Source organism: Periophthalmus magnuspinnatus, chromosome 6 (genome assembly GCF_009829125.3).
Source record: "Periophthalmus magnuspinnatus isolate fPerMag1 chromosome 6, fPerMag1.2.pri, whole genome shotgun sequence".
Lineage (NCBI taxonomy): Eukaryota > Metazoa > Chordata > Actinopteri > Gobiiformes > Gobiidae > Periophthalmus > Periophthalmus magnuspinnatus.
The window spans coordinates 30,505,619-30,528,305 of record NC_047131.1 but is presented as its reverse complement, the minus strand read 5'-3'; the positions used below and the strand labels follow the sequence as shown (position 1 = coordinate 30,528,305).

Sequence of the window (22,687 nt, the reverse complement as noted above, 5' to 3'; positions counted from 1 at the left end):
GTGACTGAAGTGGATTTGTAAAAATGTGTTCATGTTTTCTAGGGACTGACAGGACTAAAGGAGCCAGCAGAGGGCGCTGTCTTCACATTCTTCAAAGCTGCTGTTCCTCTTTGGCCCTAAAATGTGCATCTGTGTGGAGCAAAGGAAGAAGTGGACCTGAGCTTGGATGGTTTAAACCTGGTAGTTGTGTCATTAATAGTTTCCAGGGACATAATAGTTGGTCTGAATACATCCAGAGGTTAAAGGTCATGCCTGTGGTATATCCTCCTGCAGCAGTGTGGAGTGTTTAGGCTGCTGTTTGAGTAGGTCAAAGTGTTTGAATTACTCAGTTTGACAGACCTGCAGTGCAGGATAATGCTGCATGTTGTTTTACCATGTTTTTTATTGTCACATCAGTAGACAGTTGTATTGCATTGGCAGAGCTTTCTGGTATTTTAATAGACCATGTGTGCTTCACAAATTCACTATTATTACTACAGTATAACTTTAACAAAACTCATATAAAATGCCCACCACAATGAGGAGAGTTTGAGAATGCAGGGTTATGTCTGGGCCATTGTAAACCTATAATTTGTGTGACAATTGTTCAGTGGAGGTGGTGTTCTTGTCTGGTCTGAGACAGACAGTGCAGTTTACTGTGGTAAGAGCAGACACCAGGGGCCAAATGGAAGCTTTCCCCTGCAGCCGAGGAGACGCTTTGTTAATATCTCATTGAAGAAATGAGGAAAGTGGCGTAAATACTTTATGTAATCAGGTCTGCCCTCTTCTGTTTGTTTCCTTTAAAGAGTTACTGAAAAACATTGGATATAAATTTGGGCTTTTGTGTCATTTTAAAACTCTGAAACTAAGATTAAGAATATACATTATGATTATATTTTAGTTATTATTTCAGCATCTCTTTAACTGATTTACTTGACTGTCAGTATGAGCTAAAGTGTCTAGAACAGTTGTGTCTGGACGTGTAAAATGCCAGTGATATATGGGCTGTGTAGAAAACCATTCTCATTCACTTTTTCACTGTCTGATGTGTTGAACAGACTGTGTACAGGAGCCTTGTGTGGTTTGTTGTGTAATTAGGTCAATAAGGTCATTAGGTCATGTGACATATGAAAATATCAAAGAGTTTGAAAACTCTTTAAGCTTTATGCGTTAAATCATACACATTTTTTGCATTAGGTCTGTATAATATTTTTCACTCTGATTGTGCTGTTGCATTAAAACCATGGCACTATTTGACAACATAAAGCATTAGGCCTCCGACACACTTCTAATTAGACCCTTGCCCTCTTGCTATCAACGCCAAATGAGTCTGAGGAGGTAGTGGCCAATACAGGTCAGATTCCTCTGTTGTTTTACATCCTATGTTCACACTCCGAGGGGCTGGTGGATGCCACGCTGCAGCCCTTTGTCTATTAATAGACACAAGGGATGGAGTTTGGGGCAATGATGATCGCGTGTAAATTTAGGCCCTCCCCCCTGGATGTTCCGTTGATGTCACAAGTCTGAACTATAACCCAGGAGCCTGACAGACACAGGGCCCCTGTCGAACTTGAGTTTTGTGTTTGATTTATACTGACAACAGCATCAAAAGTGTATGTACTTATACATAACACATTGTGGTGTATAATGTAACTGTGATCTGTGACTTTTACTGTTACCAATGTGGACTGCTCATTTAAACTCTCTGTCCTCATTTAAACTAGTTACTCATGTCACAGTAATACTGACATAACATTGAAATAATACCAGAATAAAAAGCTATTCAAAAGACTAAGCAATTACAGGGCATTTGGAAATCGTGTGCACTTTTAGATAGGCCATTAGCTCCAAGTCTCTCACAGGTTCCCACAGCCTTATCCAGTTTCTCTGTCCCTGCCAGAGCTATGCCATGGATCGGTGGGGGCTGTCATGCATAAACAGGGACAGGAGCAACTGATCTTCAAGGTATGCCAGCCGACACTCCTGGGATATCTGGTGTACAGCCCTGCGGAAGACCTTAACCTACAATCATAACAATGTTAGAGCCTCAGTCCTCATCCTATTTACGCTTTTCCTACATCTAACACTTTTAGGTGGGACGAGTCTGTGGAATAAAGAGGCTGGAATGCAGTGGTGTGGTATTAAAGCAGAAGAGAGTTAAGTTGTTTCATAAATGTCATTATCGAGCCATTGCACATTCATTTATTTCTGTTTTCTCGGTGGGACACATTATAGAGATGATCACTCAAAGCACAACAGATGCTGACACAGTAAATGCCACTTTGACCAAGCACCTGCTTACCCTCGAATTCCTCATAAACAACATTCCTCCCCAGGGGTCCCTTACACCAGACTAATCATTTAGGATCATAAGGCCCTCATGCACCTGCAGATAGAATCATACAAAACCATATTTCTGTTCAGTATGTCTTTCAAATTAAACTGGTTCAATGGCTGATTCATTAAAATAACCTGTTAAAACTGTAGATTTTACTGAATCAAACCATTAAATCCATGTTTCTTTCAAGACAGACTAAGAGACAGTTGATCAAATCAGCTGAACTGGACAACATGTGTTTAAAAATGTAAAATAAATGAAAAAATAAGTCACACACAGTCGCTTTTAGGACGAGACAGTGGAGAAAGAGGCTGATGACGCTTTAAAGTCACACACACCGCGTTAATAAATATATAAAGAGTCAAATGTAAGGATATGAAGCGTGGAATGAGATTCACTCGAGCATCTGAACCGCGAGCCGCTCATCATCTGACGCGCTGCTCATCAGATGATGTGTCCACGGTCTTTACGCACAGTGCGCATGGAGAGCTGTGGACTACGCACCGTCTGGATCTGTCACTGGTCTGTGGGGTGTCTCTCTGTCCATTATGGCTTCTAGTTTGGACTGACCTAAAACACGCCTAATTCTCCTCTTCTTTTCCTCTCTCTACCTTTGCCCGTGAAGAATCGGCCCTGCGTTACGTCAGAAAGTGCAGGGCAAGCAGGACGCACTCACAGGAGCTATTCAGAGGCAGTGCTGCCAAACCCGGGGCTGCTCTCAGCTCACTGCAGCCAATGCAGCATACAAACACAATTCATCTCAAACTGCAGCAGTATGTGGTAAGTGTCTCATTTCTTCTGTCATTTAACGAGGCTTTTGGTTGTTTCTCACAGTTTTTTTTCATGACAGGTCACTGGCACTGTTGCGCAAAAGAATCCAAAAGTTTAAGCGGTATAAAGTGTAGTGTTTTATCTCCAGAGCCTCACAGTGAAACACACCATGGCATGATGATGATGAAGCTGCACATTTCTACACTTTTTTTTAGTATTTTGTGATTTTTTTTTTTGCTGATCTCAAAGTCAACATGCCCCACGCTCGAAATAGGAACCCCAGCCCCATCCCAGAGGTGACATGGGACACGGGACTCAAGGAGATGAACGAGACCTGGAAAGGGGCGATCGCCTGCCTCGGGGTGGCCGTGTTCTTCGTGATGACCATAGGGATCATTTACTGGCAAGTGGTGGACCAGCCCAACAAGAACTGGATCCTCCGGGGGACTTTGAGCGGACTCATCTGGGAGAGGAGGACCCACTCTCTGGTCATTCAAACGCTCAACGAGGACACCACGTACGTCGAGATAGACGTGGGCAACGTGGGGAACCCGGACGTGGAGGTTCCGTTCGTGAGGAATCTCTGCTGGCTCAATAAGACTGAGTTCTGCTACACGTGGGACTCAGTGGCAGAGGTGAAGATCTCGCTGGAAGTGAACGAGGAGACAGAGAGTGAGTGCTACAGCATGAGCTGGACCCCAGTGCACTGCCATGTGCAGCTCAAGGTGAGACTTAGGTCTGAAATGTGTTGATGAAAAGAGCTTTGACATGAAGCATCAGGGTTTAAAGAGGGGGAAATAAAAAGGACACCACACAAAAGCCATTTATAACACTGCACACTAAAATGAGTCATAAAAGTCTTATTATTATCATCATTATCAGGCCCAGTTGTTAAAAGCCTCTTGTGTTTTACTGTCTAAGGCTGAACAGTCTAAACTCCTCTGTTGTCCTTGGATTCTGGTTCTGTTCTGTGCAGTACTTCATGTTCTTTCCTCGGGCCTAATAATCAAAGGTATTGAGATATTTGGAGGTTAATCTGTGCTGCTGGAACATTCCTCGCCATAACACCTTGTCAGGTGGATCGAATATTGTTTAATGAGCATCTCAACGAAAAAGTCCAATGTTAAATCTGTTAAATCACACACAGAGGAATCACACACATCACACACAGAGGAATCACACACATCACACACAGAGGAATCACACACATCACACACAGAGGAATCACACACATCACACACAGAGGCAGATGGTGCAGAAATGTGCCTTATGTGTCCACTCACTGTGCTCCAAGTCGCCTCATTCACGCAATAGTTTTTTCTATTTATTTTTTTCTATTTGTATTTTTTCCTATTTATTTAGTTTTTTTTCATTTATTTTTTTCTATTTATATTTTTTCCTCTTTATTTTCTTAGTTTTTTTCATTTATTTTTTTCTATTTATATTTTTTTCTATTTTTATTTTATTTTTTTTATCTTTTTTTTCTATTTACTTCGCATGTTGAATTTTGTATTTCATTTAAGATACTCATATTTCATCTTATCTTTTGTTACAATATTAAAAATGTACACTCAACACTTTATTTCCCTTCCAAAAATATCAAAATATCACATATATTTTAGTCCATATTATAAAGTGTTAGTATATAGGGCCTTGGTGTTTGCAAAGTTCTTTCTGTAAGTGTTTTAACTGTTTGTTTGGTTGTGCGTAGGACTGTTTTTCCATGGCCAACGTGTCGTGGTACGGTGGAGCCAGTGTGAAAGGGCAAACTTGGCCCATCAACGACCAGAATGCAACTATGCAGCCTTTCATTGTGAGTGATTTGAGGCACAACCCGTCTGGCTTTGGATCCGTCCTTGAACGCTACTTTCTGGGATCGTCGGGTAAGTCGGCATCATCGAGATAAAATGCAGGAAAAATACTATGGTTCTAACTGAAAAAAATCTTGTTTAGAAAGTTTATCTGGAATTGTTTGGGTGCCATAAGGCCAGCTGATTTGGGAGCGCACCCCGGCAGGAGAAATCTGACCCTACGGGGGGTAGACGGTGGCGTAAATCCCGAGTGTGAGGGAAGCCCTGTGGATGCTGGCGTTTTCTTATCCCATGACCCCTCCTGAGTCTGTTTGTTTGTGATTTAGCGCAGAAAAACGTCCTCTAAAGCGTTAACTTCACTGCACCACGGCTCCACAAATAGAGCGGCAATCCAGTCTGTGGCATGCGGTTTATTAATGTGGAGATTAGAGTACAAAGGGTCTATAGCGTCTTAAATTAACTCCTAGCAACACTGGGTAATTGCCTTTTGTTTCTATTAAAAAGTGCTGGTTGGTCGTGGGTCTTACGGTCGGTTATAACTCGTACAGTTATGTGGAGTGATGTTACGCTGGGCTGTGGATGTGAATCGTTAAAGCGGGAGTGTCCAAACTACGGCCCAGGGGCAAAATCCGGCTCGCAGACCAGGTTTTGTTGGCCCCGAATCGGCCTAAATGCTGATAGGCGGTACTTTTTTTGCAGCAAATGTAAGTATTTCTACCATTATAACCTCAAAAACATCCTATTTCATTGTGATAAACCTTATTAAAGATGCAGTAAAAGACATCTATCCGGACGGTTTGCTGTGTCGCGCGTTGTTCTGCTGCCGTCCTCTCGGATTATCTTTCAATATGTGGCCCGTTAAAATGTTTGGACACCTCTGGGTTAAAGCGTCTGATTAGAAACACGTTTTAACTGCTCGGTTTGCGTTTCAGTATATTTGAAAAACGCAGATAATATACAGTATTTTGTCCACTTTGCAGTTGCGTATCAGCAGAGATGACTGTTCTGGTCCACACACACGTTACAGCTGGATTTGTGTCACTTTGCTGCTGCCCTCACACTCACATGTTCCCGTATTCTCAGACCATAAGCGCAAACTGAAGATCTTGCATAACACCGCTCAGCTTTAGTCCAGCGTCACATGACTTAAATCTCTTTCCACCGTGTATCGCTAATTATCATCAGCCTGTAATGTTTATGTTTAGCCTTGCGCTGAAAAACACACCAGAGGATGCCGCTCCCATAGGCCCGTAACTGTTTGAACGTTGCCGAGTAACCATTTAATGCCACATACTGGGCACAGCAGACCCACGTCCCACGATGGCGACTGCGGCGATCGGAGCGTTAAATGATGTGTTTACTGTGACGTTTGTCTCAAGTGCATGGTCCAAATTGTGAGAACGCTACAAATTATTATTATTTTCCAAAGCAGTGTAAGTAAAGGTGGACTATGTAACATTTCTGGCAGAGGGTTCACCATCTGGTTGTCTCCACACTATGGCGTTCATCTTAATCCAGCTCCATGGCGACAAACAGGTGACGGCACAAAGTTATAGGTTGTATTTGTGGAAAAAATGTAATTCCAATCAATTCAACATCGTTTTCCAGGGAATATCGGTCTTTACCTCAGTTATGTTTGTCGTCGTAAATGACTTTAGAATTAGAATTTCTCTGGAGAAACTGAGGAATCGTTGAACGTCCTGACGGAGACCAGCCTGACGGTCCAAAGGCGTCGCAATCGAGGCGTTTTAACTGCCTTAGATGTGAAACTTTACTCACCTCACATCAGTTTAAAGAGAATAATCACATGTACTATCACTTCATTGGGATTGTTTTAAGTTTTTACAACACTTATGTACTGATTTGTCCCGAATATCATTTCATTTTCAGCGTCTTTCGTATTCAGTGCACGAAAAACTTGAGTTATTATCTTCACAATGGCCTTCAGAAAGTATTAAAAGTAACAGAAACCATAACTTAGCTGTATTCAGATATACAGGTAAGCTGGAAAATATCTCTGTCGTGTATATTTTTGTATATTTACAGGTGAATTATTCATAAGTTGAGATGTTCAAATTTGTGCAGCGCTTCTATTGTCAACAAACCTGCTCTCGGTCACTCCCAACAGGACGCTCACTGTGGGGAAACAACAAAAATATACTACAATATACCGATTAAGTAGTATAAATAAGTCTGAAGAGGTTCCGTTAGTGATATTTGAGAGTTTAATGCCGCTCGTCTTCATGCAGAAATCAGGATTCTAAGAACAGATACAGATTATAACACAATTTTACCAGCGCAAGAACAAAAACATCCTTCCGCAGATATGTATTTTTTTCTACTTTTACTGCATATTTGATTTAAAATTTATGTTTTTCTTGCAGTATAACTTAGTAGCTTGGTATTTCGTTAAACTGTTTCACAAGAATGGACACAAAATGATTTACTGTGACTTTCAGGAGCGAGTAACATTAAAAGCACCTCTGGAATATCGAAAAATATATATATATACTGGTACTGCTGGTGTGAAAAAAACATATTTGTAGATTTTAAAGTTTTTATGCCTGGTGGGTTTAAAGACAGTGGTAAAATACAAGGCAGTCCCAGCACAAATACATTTTTTTCTCTATCTTTTATGAAATTTATAAACTAAAATACAGTATTTTCTGGAGTATAAGTCGCACGCATTGTTTTTCATAGTTTGGTATAAGGTGCGACTTATACTCAGATGCGGTTTTAATGTGAAATATACGTTTTTTCTTAATTTTTCTGCATTTTTTTGCTGGTGCGACTTATACTCCAGTGCGTTATGAGTTTAAATAATGATAAACATGACAAAAGTGCAAAAAATGAAGCTCAGTGGTATCATTTCATGTCAGTTTTCCATAGGTCAGTATTGCAAACCATTATTGTTTGGAAAAGAGTTGAATCTTTACAGTAAAATAAGTTCTATCGGTGCAGCGTTGACGCGTTTTTACACAAATCAACACGACTTTACATCATATTTTAGCTGCAAAACCTATTCCCAACACCACAAACATAGCGCAGTTTCGTCGCATTTACGGTTAAACTGGGCGGGGCCGATTAAGGTGAACAGATCAGGCACACACTTAAAAGGAAATATACCTGCGTCGTAATATTCCTGGTCTTTTACTGAACACGATAAAGCTCAAGAGAAGAAGAAGCTGCACTCGACGTTACAAATAAGGAGACATGGAGCTGTGTTTGTTTGTACAACAGGCTCCAGTCATAAGTTACTCCACTATCACTATAACTACGCCTTCCCTCTTCTGGACTACAATAAACCGCTGCAGCGAAGCATATTTCACATGATTCACTGTCATTATTTTCATTTGAAGTCCCACTTATGGCTGACTCGATTTTTCCATTTAAGAAAAAAAAGAGTTTTATTGGGCGTTTGTTATTGAGAGAAGCAGCCAAGCGCAACACAAAGATAAAGATGAGAAGTTTTATAACGGTAATATTATTCGGTACAATGATATTTTATTAAACTAATTTTCTGTAGTACAAAAATCTGAACAAGTAGCTGTTTTTTTGTTTGTTCTTTTGTAACAGTAGTGATATTTCAGCACGTTAACCTCACAGTGTTTTATGTGACGTCGCTACAAAGTATTATTATTATTATTATGTGCCAAAGCAGTGTAACTAAAGGTGGACTATGTAACTTTTCTGGTCAAGGGTTCACCGTGTGGTCGTCCAGATACTTGTACTCTCTGGAATTTTCCACAGTATGACGTTAAACTTAGTCTAGCTGCCACGTTACAGGTCAGATTTGTGGAAAAAATCGATTTAATTTTATTTATAAAGCGCATTTTAAACTTTAGCGTCACTTAAAAGTCAAGAAAAACAAGTATACAGATAAAATTATGCGGAAAAAAGGGGAAAACTATTAGAAAAGAACAATAAAACACCAAGATATCCTGTGAACTCGTATTAAATACCAGGGCGGAGAGGTGGGTTTTCAGTCTAATGTTAAACGGTGTTAAAGACTGAGAGGATCTGACAGGTAGAGGGCGCTGTGCCATGGCATAGGCGAAATAAAGCAATAAAAACACATGTAAATAACAGAATAGAATAGAATGCAGCGTATATGTTTAATGCCACACTGCGGATCATTCCACGCAAAGAAAAAACTGCTGCAGGTGGAGGACTGTTCACCAGAAAAGTGACATAAACCAGTGACCAGTGATGGAAGAAGTACTCAGTTTTGTTAATTAAGTAAAAGTACAAAAAGTGCATATATACTGAAGCAAAAAAAAAAAAAAAAAAAAACTTAAGTAAAGGTAAAAGTATCACAAGGAAGTATTAAAGTACCTGTTTAAAATGTACTTAAAGAATTGACTTAACTGAATTTTGTTCAACAGAAACAACTGAATTCATTTTTTTTTCCCAGCTGTTTTTATTTGTATATTTTTGTTGCTCAAACTACGAAAGTGTTAAAAAATAAACCTTTAGCCTCATGCGATAAAAGAAATACTTACTACTTACTTTTCAGTCCAGTTCAAAAACGTAGTGGCGCAGAAGCTAAAGTACAGATTCCTGCTCTCAAACGTAGTAAAGTAAAAGTAAAAGGCATCCATTTTAAAGTCTACTTAAGTACAAATACCTAAAACTACTACCTTGACTGCAGTACTTCCATTTTGTTGAGTTTTTATTAGAGCTGGACGCTACGACAGAAAATCAAATGCTTCCTCTTAACGCTCAATCACGAGTTTAAATACTGTTTTATATTTCAAACAAATATAAACGTCCGACTTTTAACGAACAAATAAAAAAGTCTTCCTTCAAACTCTTCGCTCCAAACCACATCCTCACTGAAAGACGACAGACGGACGGCGGACTTCTCGATTAAAAAAAACAAACCCCCGAGCTAACCATCGAAGAGGTGGATGGATTTCGATTTGGGGTTCAGATTTATAAACCGCAGAGCCTCGTTTTCGTGCGGTATTGAGTGTATTTTGTTGGTCTGTGCGCGGGTCAAGCAGGCCGGGCTTAAACATGATCTTACTCAACAGGTCAGAGCGAGGTCTTCAGGCAGCTGCCCCATAACTTCACAGAGGGAGAGGTGAAACTTTCGAAGTATGACTCTCACAAAGCCAAGAGGAGCTTTGTAAAGAGTGTGTTGTCATCTCTCGTACGAGGCGGCTACTGTATGAAAACCATCACATATGTCGTTTTACACAGCTCGTTTCCTTCTTTCTCCTCGCAGTAAAAAGCTAAACAGACAAACGCCATCATTACGGATTCTTAAATTGCCAGGAAAAACACACGCCGTGCTCTGTGATGGGACTCTTGTAAAGCTCATTCAGAACAAACAGCGTTGCGTTGGAAACATTAAAATGATTTATAGTTCAAATTTAGCTGAGAAAGTTCGCATTTCATTTTTGGGAATTGGAAATTTACAACTGTGGCAGGACCCCAGATTTGCAGCCATCAATTTTTTGAGGTTGGGCATAGGAAGTAAGTTTCCATTGTTAAGGAAATACATGCACCCACTCACACACCACAGCGCTGCGAAAGTGGAGTCAATGGGACGTTTTGTGAGCCAATGCAACGCAAGCGATAGCAGCAAAACGCAACCTTCTTTCTTTATTTATCGCGTTTTAGCTTAGTTTATCTGTACTTAGTCTCGTTTTTTCACGGGTGCCCTGCTCAAAATGCAAAAATAACAAAACAAATATGTCTAAAAGTTCATATAAAACTTTCAAAACAGGTGCAGACGTGTGTATAAACCATAGACTGTTTATATAAATGCACGTAGCTAACCTGGAAGCCGCCGCGAAACAGGAAGTGATCACGTGCGCTCCCTGCTGTTCGCTTTAAATTGAAAAACTGTTGTATTTCTGTGTAATTGCTGCCGTCAGACTCGTCATTTTTGGTCTTAAATGTTCGTATTAACCCTCTACATGATCCTGGGGTTTTTATTTCACTTTTGTGCCTGTAAATCAAGATATGAACATTAATAACAGACGAATCAGGCGCCTTCTTTCCCCGAGGTCGCTCCCGTTAGCGTTAGCAACATGTTTGATTGACAGTGTTGCTAAGCGCTCGCTCCCTGCTAAAACAGGTTTGCGGGCGGGAAGAGGCGTAACTTTCAACAGCCTCGCTCCGGATTGGCTCTTTGGTTGCTATGATACTTGCAGTCGGAATTTCAAATATGGAATTCAGCTCCAAATTCGCCGCTATAACCGCTTTAGCCTCGATGAGCTTCATTGGACCGGAGCTGAACGCTGCAAGTGACGTCACACTCACTTACTCCACTTCTTTTTACAGTCTGTGGAAGGGGAGTCCAAACTTTTTTCACCGAGGGCCGCACACTGAAACATATTTGAAGCGGAGTGTCGATGCAGGGGGTCAAATTTGTAGACTTTGTACAGATTTGAGACTTTGTACCTTTAATAAGACTTGGAAGATTATTTTTAGGTCTGTGTCACAATGTAATATGATGTTTTTCAAGTTTTAGAGGTAGAATTTCTTCAGTTTGGAGTAGAAAATACTTCCTGATCAGTTGGGCCAGTTTAGGAGGAGGCGTGAGGGCCGAGAAAAGTTGGTGTGAGGGCCGCGTTTAGCCCCTGGGCCGTAGTTTGGACAGCCCCGCTCTATGGTTTGTTACTGGATTATTAAATTGCGATTGTTCAAAGTCACCGTACAGGAGAAGGAACACGGGGTCACCTCCGCTACCGTCTGGAACACCCAGGAAGTCAAGAAACCTTTTCATCCCATAGATTTACACTGTTTTTGCTCACGAGTCTATACGTTCAGTGAAGTTGCTTATGTCTTGCCGACGCTCCTGGCACGGCTCTCGTGGCTGTAATCAATCAGATTTGACCAATAAAAGTCACAGAAGGTGAGCGTATACAGTTCAGTCAGGCGTTGAACTTTTCATTTGGGAGTCGGAGTGGAAAATATTCTGCAGAAGCTTGAAGTGCTTAAGGAATTGTTCTAAAAATAGGGTCCCCTTTAGTTCCCCCTTTAACTCCAGGCACCCCACATTAGCTCTATCTCACAGTCTACTACCTGTTTGACTGCAGGGAAAGACACACGTTTATTTGCAAAAAGTGAAAAGTGCCATTTTAAAAAGTCAGTAGAGGCTCGCAGTTTACTTTTTGTGTAGTAAAGTTTTCAAAAACCAAATGTTTTTTAATGCTAAGGAGTATTCCAGCCCTTCTTGATAAAATCTAAGTAGAAGATGGTAGAAAAAGATAATAAAAAGATGAATATTTTGCAAAAACATTTCTAAAAGGAGTTATGTGTTTTGCAAATAAAAAAAAAATCCACATATATATTTAGTTTTTTTGTTTTATTAAAGGTATAACTAGGTATAAATCTTTGCAGTAACAACATAAGTCAAATTAGAAGAACATTTGCACTAAAAATATTGCATTTTTAAGTTCTCATTTGTATTTTTATTTCCAATTTTGCAAGCAAACTGTGAATGCAGCTTGCAGGATAACCAGAGCTGTGTTTTAATGCTCACGTCTCGTTGAATTTCTTTGCCGTTGTAGTTAAAACAAACCAGCGTTTCACCAGAACTGACAAAAAGTATTTATGATTACACGTAGCCAAGCTGGACAAGGGTTGATTTGAGTTTTAATATCGTAAAAGTCTGTTTTTCATTACAGTTTCCTGCGCTTTAGTAAAACAACTGATTATGGACACGAATGAAACTCTGCCATGCAACGTTAGATTATGAATTTTGATGATTTTTGATGTGTTTTATATGTTTCGCATGGGGCAAAAGACGCTGGGATAGTCACGCTTCCTTGAGGTCTTGCAGAGTCACTGACCGTAAAGATTAAATATGAGTGCGGAGCCACACTTTCCATGGTGTGTGCACTTTGACTGTTTGCAGCCGGCTGTATGGCACGTCATTCTTCGAGACTCTCCGGTGTCTGGTATACTCTACCCTATTTCCACTCTCTGCGTTTCACCCCCACCCCTCCCCTTAAAATATACCATTTGCTTATTTTCCTCTCTCTCTCCTTACATTGAGGAGTTGGGAACAGATTTCTGGGCTGCTTCAATGCTTCAAACCAGAACGTGAAAGCGTTTCATCGGTGTTGTCAGTGAGGGACAGTTACAAACTAGAAATTAGCTTTGGCAATGCTGTGCAACGTGAGAACAGTGACATAATAGCAGGAATAATAATAAAATATAAATGAGGCATGCGTAAAATAAAGTGTTCAAACCGGCTGCAGACTTGTACTACACAATATGAACAAAAAACAGTGGCAAAGTTTACTGCAAACAGAAATAAAGATGGAAATATTGGAGTTAGAAGTTATAAAAAGTGATAGATGCTCAAACAGATGCAGTTTTAATACGTTTTCTGCTTTTTTAATGTCAATTTCTGCTAAAAAACCTGGCACACTCACACGCATAAGTTGTTGTTTTGATTGATTTGATGTTTTTCAGGAGAAGTATTTCATTATGTTTTATTTTGCAATGAGCCGTGAGCGTTGTTAAGCCCGTTAGATGTTTGTATTTCATTGTGATTTACTCCCTAACACACAGGTCCGGTCCTCATGAATGCATCTCTGAGTTTAGTGGTGACCCAACACCTAACGACAGGCAGCTGAGGTGTTACCAGTATCTCTTTGACATTATCCATTGCGAATTCTCAAGCAGCGAGGGCTTTCACTAAGCTTTAGGCAGTGTTTAAAGGAAACGATTAAAGTGATTATAAAATGGGGCATGGGGATCCTGTCCGCTCCTGGTCCTGCCTTGTATAAGCTCATTGAAACCAGAGAGAGTGAACACCAAAGTGTGCCAAGATCTCAGAGGCTCAGACTGTGCCAGCCCTCACAAGAAATCTGTTCTGCTCATTGATTAGCCACAAATCCCAGATTGTGTTAAACTTGAGAAACACCCGGAGCTCAGAGTCTGGTGTTGTGGTCACCTGAGAAGAAAGTGTACAGTAGGAGGAGGGGTGAGGTCAGAGGGGTGGCCCAGAAGTGACCGAGAGTTTGGGAGTAACTCTAGACGGAAGAGGCATTCCTCACAGGGCATCTGTGAACACAATTCTCTGCTTCTAATAATCTTAGCGTTTCACAAATGCTCAGAGAGACAATGTGGAGAGTATTGTAAATTCTATGAGAGAGTGTTGTTGAGTTGAATAAAGATTATCCTCAGCAGTGTCCAGTGCCATAGTGTCCTGGTATAAACTTGATGCGTCTGTATCTGATGGCAGGCAGTGATTTGTCACATCTTGAGCAGAGCTGACACAGCCTACAGTGAACACTCATGGGTCAGGCTTATCTATGTCTCAGTAACACTCAGCGCTCATGTCATATCACTGGAATTTGGCTCATATACTGTATACGATCAGTCTGAGGCTCACATTTATCTGTTTGAAGGACTTCCATGTTTTACAGTATTTGAGTGTTAGAATCATGTTCTTGGTGCAGGTGTTGCCTTGTTGGTGTCTCCTGAGATTCCCATACAGATGGGCCTGGACAGTGGGGAGCAGATCTGCCTACAGTCACTGCCTAGTATGGAGCGTCTGCCTCTGCAGTACACGGTGTGTGTGGGCCACAATGTGAAGGCAGCTCATCTCGAGGCTATGCAACAACTGTCCCTTCACAGCAGGGAGCTGCCCAACATGAAAACCATGAGGTCAGTTTGAGGAGAAGGTATAACACAAAGCAAAAGGTCACAACACTATGACTCTTTGTCCTGTTTATGAGCCTCAGCTCCCCCCACTGAGCTGCATCAAAGTGTATCGTTTATTGTGCAATTTAATGTCCAATGTCACATAAATACTCACACTCATAAGGAGTCTCTGCTTACATTCTTCTGTGCTAATATAATAAAACAGCTTATTTTTGTTGCTTTGATCAAGAAGTTATACCAGATTAATAACAATTGCACTGAAAAATTTGGAAATCTTTAATGTTTCTGTTTTTCTGTGCCTTTTAAGCTGCATTATTGTGTGTTTAAAATCAGTGTGCCGTCTGTCGTCTGCAGGCTGCCATTTTGGAAGCTGCTGACTTCTGTAGACTCAGGGCCGAAGGTGGAGAGGGAGCTGAGGATCTTCTCCAACCGTCTGAGGAGACACCAGCTGGGGGAGGGCGTCATCAGCCTGAATGAACATTCCACCACCCTCCTCTATGATATGGTACGTACCACACATGTGCACAGACGGGCCTGCAAATACAAAACTACAAATCAACACAAACCAACCCAACGTGTAAAACTTGAAGAGTAAGAACATAATGAATCGTTTGCATTGCACTTGAAATCAAACTGTCTTTAAAGTATTTTTCAAATCTCACTGTCACCACTTCTCGCAGGAGCAGGAATCCTAAAGTCAGTGTAAGCTCTTTGGTCCAGTTTCCATGTCACTGTGGTTATGGTTGTATCACTGACTGATGCTAATGGAAAAGCCTTGTGCTTCTATAGATGTGTGTGGATTATATGTTCTGATAATTATGTAAAATGACATGTGGGTTTACAGTGACATAATGAGCTTATCTGTGCATTTTCCCACCAGTGTCTGCCCTCCTGAGGTCAGACCTTGTGTTCTTAAGAGGTTTTGTTCCTCTGTTGTGGAATCTGAAATCTCACTTTGACTCCAGTGTGAGGATTATTATATTTTGGCGCTTCTGACTTTGCAGCTTGTGTCACACAGAGATGGACTCACTGCAGCTTTTGTGTGAGAAGTGTTTTGGTTGATGAACATGTTTAATCCTCTAAACTGTGCAGTAATATGTGTGTAAATGTATTGTTCCTTTGTGTATGTGCAGGACCATGACTACCTCAACAGCAGGAGAAGGGGGATGTCTAAGCGACTGACCAGGGACTTCCCTCTTGTCAAGCTTCTTAACATTTCCATCACCCTGTCCCCTTTCCTGGGCGTGGACTCCACGCAATTCCACAGTTCCCTCGTCGATGGTACTGAGACCTACTGGCTCAGCGTGCCCTCGAATCCTCAAGGACAAATGGTGAGATGCCACCGCACAATAACAGATGATAAACGTGTCAGTCCTGGTTCTGATCTGGTACAAATATTATGTTTACGATTTATGTTGGTGACATGAACAAAACATAGTTGCCTGTTCGTTTTAAAAGAAAAATTCTGATCTGTAACTGGACAAAAAGGTGTAGGAGTGAAAACGTTTTGCTACTCATCAAGGAAATGTCCACGAGTCATCTGACCTGCAGCGAAATGTCTTCACTCCTACAACCTTTTGTCCAGTTGACAGATTTAACTTTGACTTTTACTCTGGATCAGACCTGGACGACTGAGGGATCACACAAACTGCCTGTCAACCTATTTTTATCGATTTTTTTGGTCAGATCTGCAGCATTAACACCATAACAGCGTCTAAAAAGCTGATTGTCACTCTTTAGATGAAAATTCTGACAGAAAGTTTTAATTTTAAGTTCTTCTGGGACGTGAGGCAGGTTAACACCGCGAGAAACTGCAACTTAACAACATTTCTTTGTGTCCTCCAGGTCCCCATATTAAGTCAGTGGCATGGGAGGTTCTGTGTTAAGCTGAACCTGACCAACCCGGCGGCTGTGAGCTGGTTCCTGGACAGAGTGGGCTCTCTGCAGGCTCTTCTGGGGATGGAGTACATCTTGCTGGAGGGAGCGGAGGGGAGCGCACTGGAGGAACAGGCTCTGCGGACACAGTCTCTCTCTGGAGACCGATACATCAGTCTACTGGCCGACCTGGCATCGAGAATAGAAAACACCATCGTGACAGCAGGAACACAGTAAGCGGGATAACGTCAGAGCGGGTTTTAATGGGAATGGGATCGATATCGACTTCTTTTTCAGTACATGAAAGCTGGAAGAATATATTTTGGGGCTCAATATTCATCCTGTGGACATTTTCTTTGCAAAATTTGGGGTATTTTTGTTGTAATGCGATAAGAAGGATAGTGAATAAGTCAATTTTGTGCCTAAATTTTAGTACATTCTGCTATTTATTTACTTTTAATGAAACAGTCTTTTTAAAAATGGTCCACAGGGATTATCTTGCATCAAAAAAGTCTTAATTAATGGCATAAAGTTGTTTCAATATTATCGTTTATCGTGATATTTCTCTGTAGGGATATAACAGGCTTCATAATTTGTTATCCTGACATGTTTAGAATGGGAATAATCGCCGTGTACTGTGGGGTTTGTGACAGGTCGAGCCACAAGCCTCTGTTCGTCCGGATGCCCCCCCTGCAGTCAGACTGGAGCTCGATGGGGCTGAAGGGCATCATTCCCTCCCTGCTGCACCACACTCTAATGGGATACAACTTCCTCATTCCTGATGCAGTAGGTAATACGACCGCCAAGCAAACGTCACTTATAGAAATGTAGAAAAAACAAATGAGTCTGAGTCTAGAGATTGAGTGATTTGGGGTTTTTCGTGGATGATACTGGTTGTTTAGAATAGAGAGCGACACAACAATGATAAGATCTGATGATGTTTTTGGCAAGGCAAGTCGTACACAAAGTTATTCAAAATGCTTTACAGAATAAGAAAGACAAATTCAAATCACAAGACGACAAATCAAAACGTAAATAATCATCATAAAGACCCTTTCAGTCATATGCACAGGCAAACAGAACCATTTTGATCCTGGATTTAAACATCGTCAAAGTAGGTTTTAGATGCATAAAACTGAAACGTTCATTCCTCATGTTTAGTCCTGGTTTAGTCCTGGTTTAGTCCTGGTTTAGTCCTGGTTTAGTCCTGGTTTAGTCCATGTTTAGTCCTGGTTTACTCCTGGTTTAGTCCTGGTTCAGTCCTGGTTTAGCCCTGGTTTAGCCCTGGTTTAGTCCTGGTTTAGTCCTGGTTCAGTCCTGGTTTACTCCTGGTTTAGTCCTGGTTCAGTTCTGGTTTAGACCTGGTTTAGCCCTGGTTTAGTCCTGGTTTAGTCCATGTTGAGTCCATGTTTAGTCCCTGTTTAGTCCTGGTTCAGTCCTGTTTTACTCCTGGTTTAGTCCTGGTTCAGTCCTGGTTTAGACCTGGTTTAGCCCTGGTTTAGTCCTGGTTTAGTCCTGGTTTAGTCCTGGTTTAGTCCATGTTGAGTCCATGTTTAGTCCCTGTTTAGTCCTGGTTCAGTCCTGGTTTACTCCTGGTTTAGTCCTGGTTCAGTTCTGGTTTAGTCCTGGTTTAGTCCTGGTTTAGTCCCTGTTTAGTCCTGGTCTAGCCCTGGTTTAGTCCTGGTTTAGTCCCTGTTTAGTCCTGGTCTAGCCCTGGTTTAGCGCTGGTTTAGTCTATATTTAGTCCTGGTTTAGTCCTGGTTTAGTCCTGGTTTAGTCCTGGTTTAGTCCCGGTTTAGTCCATGTTTAGTCCTAGTTATGTCGGGGTTTAGTCCATGTTTAGTCCTGGTCTAGCCCTGGTTTAGCCCTGGTTTAGTCTATGTTTAGTCCTGGTTCAGTCCTGGTTTACTCCTGGTTTAATCCTGGTTCAGTTCTGGTTTAGTCCTGCTTTAGTCCTGGTTTAGTCCCGGTTTAGTCCATGTTTATTCCTGGTTTAATCCATGTTTAGTCCTAGTTATGTCGTGGTTTAGTCCATGTTTAGTCTTCTGGGATCAGCAGGAGGCAGGTCCCTGAAGTCCTCAGAGTTTGAGATGGTCCATACGACACAAACACGTTTTGGGTCGATATATCAGGCAGATTTTGATTATTTCCCCTAAATTATGTGATTTAAATTCTCCACACTCTCCATAAGCCCCTTTTACCCTTTAAAAGAGCTTTGTAGATGTTTTGTGCAGCTATTTCTTCATATTAAAGTGTTAAATTAAAGCTTTGTGTGTATTTTTTGGCAGCAGATTGACCAAAACTAAGTATGAGCCTGAGCTAGAGATGTAAGGCCTGTAGTTGATACGCAAAAAAGTCCAAATTATCACTTTATAATATCGGCCAACCCATATATCGGTCCATTTCGAGTCTGTTCATAGTAGTAAATGTGTTGGTGGATCTATTCAGAGTTAGAACATACCGTGAATTAGATTTTTCATTAAAGATCACATATATGCATCTCTTTTACCGACAGTTTTGTGTGTTTTTGTGTGCTCAGGCGGCTCTCTGTCTGAAGACCCGGTCACAGATGAGGAGTTGTTCATCCGATGGCTGGAAATCGTGGCCTTTCTCCCAGTGATCAGCTTCCACACCCCGCCGTGGGTCTGCGGGGAGGACCGGGTACAGCCCACCACACAGCACCACGCACACCTTCACAGGACAGAGGTAGAGAGGTAAAGTTTGTTGACACAGAAGCCTGTCCACGGCTTCAGGTGAGAAATAAAATGTTCCTAAATGTCATGGAGCTGTTTGTGTAGAGACATGGGGTCTGCCTAGCTCCCCTCTGTCCCGGATCAGAGAGGATTTTCCCCTCAGCAGGAGAGCCCACCCGCACACAACTTCAGTCACAACAGGCAGTGAAAAAACAGTAACATTAGAAACATACAGAAACCTTATAACTAACACATGAGTTTCTGTGGCATAGGTTTGAAACACAAAGCACTTTGCTGAAAATGTGAGAGTTGTACACCTCCTGTACCTCCGCTCTCAATGGGAACGATGGCTTGGCTCCCTCCTGACATCACCTGTGGTTAAGAGTCCATCTGTTCTGAATTACAGTCCTTCATCTAGATTTATGACTCAGTCTCGTTCCAGCTAACGCATAGAGAGCCACTTCGGGAAGAATGATAATGAATTTGAAGACAGGTCTCGGAAAAATACTTCATTGTGGCAATTAAGATTTCCATGAGTAATTAATAATTGACAGAGAAAGAGAATGCTGTTTTTCCAGCAGCAGAGGGAGCACAAACACGGGGAATGTGACGTGACAAATACAGTTTGGGGGACACAGGGCACGTTTCCACGTTTTCCATGTTCATGTTATTAAACTCCTAAGAGCTGATGAAGAGAGACTTTACAGAGGTAAACTGTTCTGCATATTATTGTGGTTGGGGTCTAGAGCACCTTTATTTCCACAGTGTGTGAGACAGGACAATGAAATGACTGCACAGCAGTCTAATAGCAATAAAACCTCAAACCCACATCCAGGCCTGGATTCTCAATTATACAAGGATCAACTCAAAACTAGGCAGACTTCAAGCTCATTCCTACAAAATGTTCTTTATCCAAAGTCATAAAAAATCATATTTTGAATAAATGTGGTCAAGTTGTTTTCGTCATGGGACGCTGCAGAGAATGTGACCCTCTGAGGAATGTTACTGAGGCAGTTTGGTCAGACACAGAGAACTCAGTTTAACTAAGTTAATGTTGAAACTGAATGTACGTGCTTCGCTCTGGACATGACTCAAATGTCTTTTGCAGAGACCTAAGAGATTCTTAGTTTTATTCCTCTGGTGTTTTGACATTATCTTACGTTGATGCCGTTGTGTTGAGCATTAAAGTCGCTCCAAACAGCTCGAGGCTGTGACAGTCAAGGTGGAGACTGGTCACTGTCTCTCTCTTTTTCACTGTCCTGTGCTTAAATGAGTGAGTTTTGCTTCATATTTTCCTCCCAGGTGTTGAACATAACTCGCCGGTACATAGCTCGACACCAGAAGACTGTGGTCCCGCTCATAGAGACGTACGCAGAGGAGTGGCAGCTGACAGGACGTCCCATTTTCCGCCCCATGTGGTGGCTGAGCCCCGATGACCCCATGACTTTCACCATCGATGATCAGTTCCTCATCGGAGATGAGGTGACTTTAGGACCCAGTGTTAAGTCATTAGGAGTTCCTTCCTGCTTCATCTGATACGTCCTGTCCTTTGGCTGTAACACGATGTGCTGCTAATTGGTCAGAATGTCTCAGTCTTAATGAGTGTGTGTTTGCAGGTCCTGGTAGCACCAGTGGTGGAGAGAGGAGCTGTGCACAGGGATATTTACTTACCTGACGGGGGCTTCCAGTGGCAGGACAGCCTGACAGCACAGGTGTTCGATGGTGGGACGCTCCTACTGGACTATCCCGTGGCCTTGGAGGAAGTGGCCGTTTTCTTAAGAAGGAGCTGAGTCTGAGGCCTGACGCTGTACTTTATACAAATCCTTTTCAAATACTTGTGCTGTTCTCGGTCTGCACTTTTCCACTTAGGACCCAGTCTCGAGCCTGAGACGTGTAGAAACTAATTTTTTATACTTGCACTTTATAGATTCAAATAATTGTATTTTTTAAAAGACATTTTAATCAATTTTACCTCTGGCTGATTTTGTTTCCCAGTATTTTTTTTGCTTCTTTTGTAAGGCTGATGCATTTCTACGGTCTAATTTTTATGCTGCTGGCTCACTTGACAAGAAGAAACAAAACAAGCCCCGTGCTTAAAATCTGAATCTTTCAACAAGACCAAATGAAGATGGACGGAGGACGGCTAAAAGTGCTTAAACAGGAGGAAATGAGCTCACAGACAAACCTGCACATTGGTACCATACGCCTTACCATAAACCATGCTTTTACTTGAACCAGGCCATTACGGCTGATGATTTTGAATGTACCTCAAGTAACTTACTACTTACCAAGTCACATGACAATCTTACAGCCCATAGCACTTATTCATACTCGTGTATGTATTTTAAACATACACTTGTTTGACACTTGTCTTTTAGTACTGTAGGCCAGAACGTGAGGCCCCTGACGATGCAAATCCTGTGCCTATTAAACTAAGTATCGAGCCTCTTACCGTTTTATGAACCTGCTGTAGTGAGGGCTTTAGTTGGACGCTTAGTGTGGATTTATTTATACGCCAGTAAAATGGTATAAAATTACAATTTTAAAGTCTTTATGTCAGAACTCATCCCAGACCACAGCCAGTGCAAAATACAGAGTAAAGGAACTAAGAAATAAATACATTATTTTCTTAAGTTTAAATGGACTAACACAAAGTATATAAGATTTATAATATTACAAGAAATAATTCAAAATCATCAAGCTTTTGGATAGACAGTCTTTACCAGCACCGTGACACACAGAAGTGTGACTCTTCCACCTACATGAAGTTTACTGTGTCTTTTCTCTCAGGTTGTGACACTTACATCACTCGATGTCTTAGCGCGGCGCCGTACAAACACAAACGTCTTAATGTGTCTTAGAATGTGCAATGTTGAATGTACATCGGAGAAACTGTGATTTTGTTTTGCCCAACGCTTTAATGGAGTGCTGTGGGATGTTCTGCAGACAAAGGCTTTGTTTTATTATTCCACCCAGCTCCAAACGCCTTAACGTGCTACTTCTGGACAGAGGAAGTGTCAGAATTATTGCAGTGTTAGCAATGTACGACATATTACAATGACTGTGCCATTACAAGTATTTTCTCTTCTGTAAATCAGAACTTAGAACAACAAAGTTGCAATAAAGTTTACATTTTCTTACTTCACTTTGATTGTTGAGTTGAGTTGATCTTGTGATTATTCATGACTGAGGATGTGACATTTGGAAATAGAACTGATGTTTTCACAACCTGTTAAAGACTGAAAACAAACTACAGTGGATAAATGTAAAACTGGATATTGTAATTGTTTTGTTTTTTGTTTTGTTGAAACCACAAAACTGAAATAGACTTTGTGTCGTCACTACAATCACCAAAAGAACCACACATGTGACTGGTCGAACTGGATATGTTCCAGACCACGTTTCTCTCATCAGAGAACGTGTCTGGTCCGGTCAGGCTTTTAATTTGTCTACTTTGTCATTTAATTTGAGTTCTGAAGGGCCCATACGTTCCTCCTGCTGACACCTATCTTCTATCTAATTCCACTTAAACCTAATAAAGTTATTTTTATCCAGGGTGAGCATGTCATGGGAGAGATTCTCAGGGG

At 41.3% G+C, this 22,687-nt stretch overlaps 1 protein-coding gene across 2 annotated transcripts; it reads left to right on the top strand.

The window, feature by feature from the left end:
- The first annotated feature begins 2,773 nt into the window (after positions 1-2,773).
- si:ch211-236l14.4 (SITS-binding protein) lies at positions 2,774-22,245 on the top strand. Of its 2 annotated transcripts, XM_033968142.2 has the most exons (12): positions 2,774-2,839; positions 2,943-3,097; positions 3,168-3,813; positions 4,800-4,971; positions 14,328-14,535; positions 14,887-15,037; positions 15,666-15,863; positions 16,378-16,640; positions 17,061-17,197; positions 18,947-19,068; positions 20,403-20,582; positions 20,717-22,245. In XM_033968142.2, exons 3-12 carry the CDS (start codon positions 3,343-3,345, stop codon positions 20,888-20,890), a joined length of 2,076 nt encoding a protein of 691 aa, XP_033824033.1. In that variant the 5' UTR covers positions 2,774-2,839; positions 2,943-3,097; positions 3,168-3,342; the 3' UTR covers positions 20,891-22,245. The 2 variants fall into 2 exon arrangements, with proteins under 2 accessions (XP_033824033.1, XP_055078303.1); XM_055222328.1 differs by lacking the exon at positions 20,717-22,245 and having other exon boundaries at positions 2,808-3,097; positions 17,061-17,193; positions 20,403-20,491.
- Positions 22,246-22,687: the final 442 nt, after the last annotated feature.

Excerpts from the sequence above, each read along its gene's own strand:
- si:ch211-236l14.4 (XM_033968142.2), top strand. The coding sequence starts at position 3,343 with ATGCCCCACGCTCGAAATAGGAACCCCAGCCCCATCCCAGAGGTGACA. Across the intron at positions 14,536-14,886 it reads CCCAACATGAAAACCATGAG|GCTGCCATTTTGGAAGCTGC; the intron begins GTCAGTTTGAGG and ends TGTCGTCTGCAG. Across the intron at positions 20,583-20,716 it reads AGTTCCTCATCGGAGATGAG|GTCCTGGTAGCACCAGTGGT; the intron begins GTGACTTTAGGA and ends GTGTGTTTGCAG.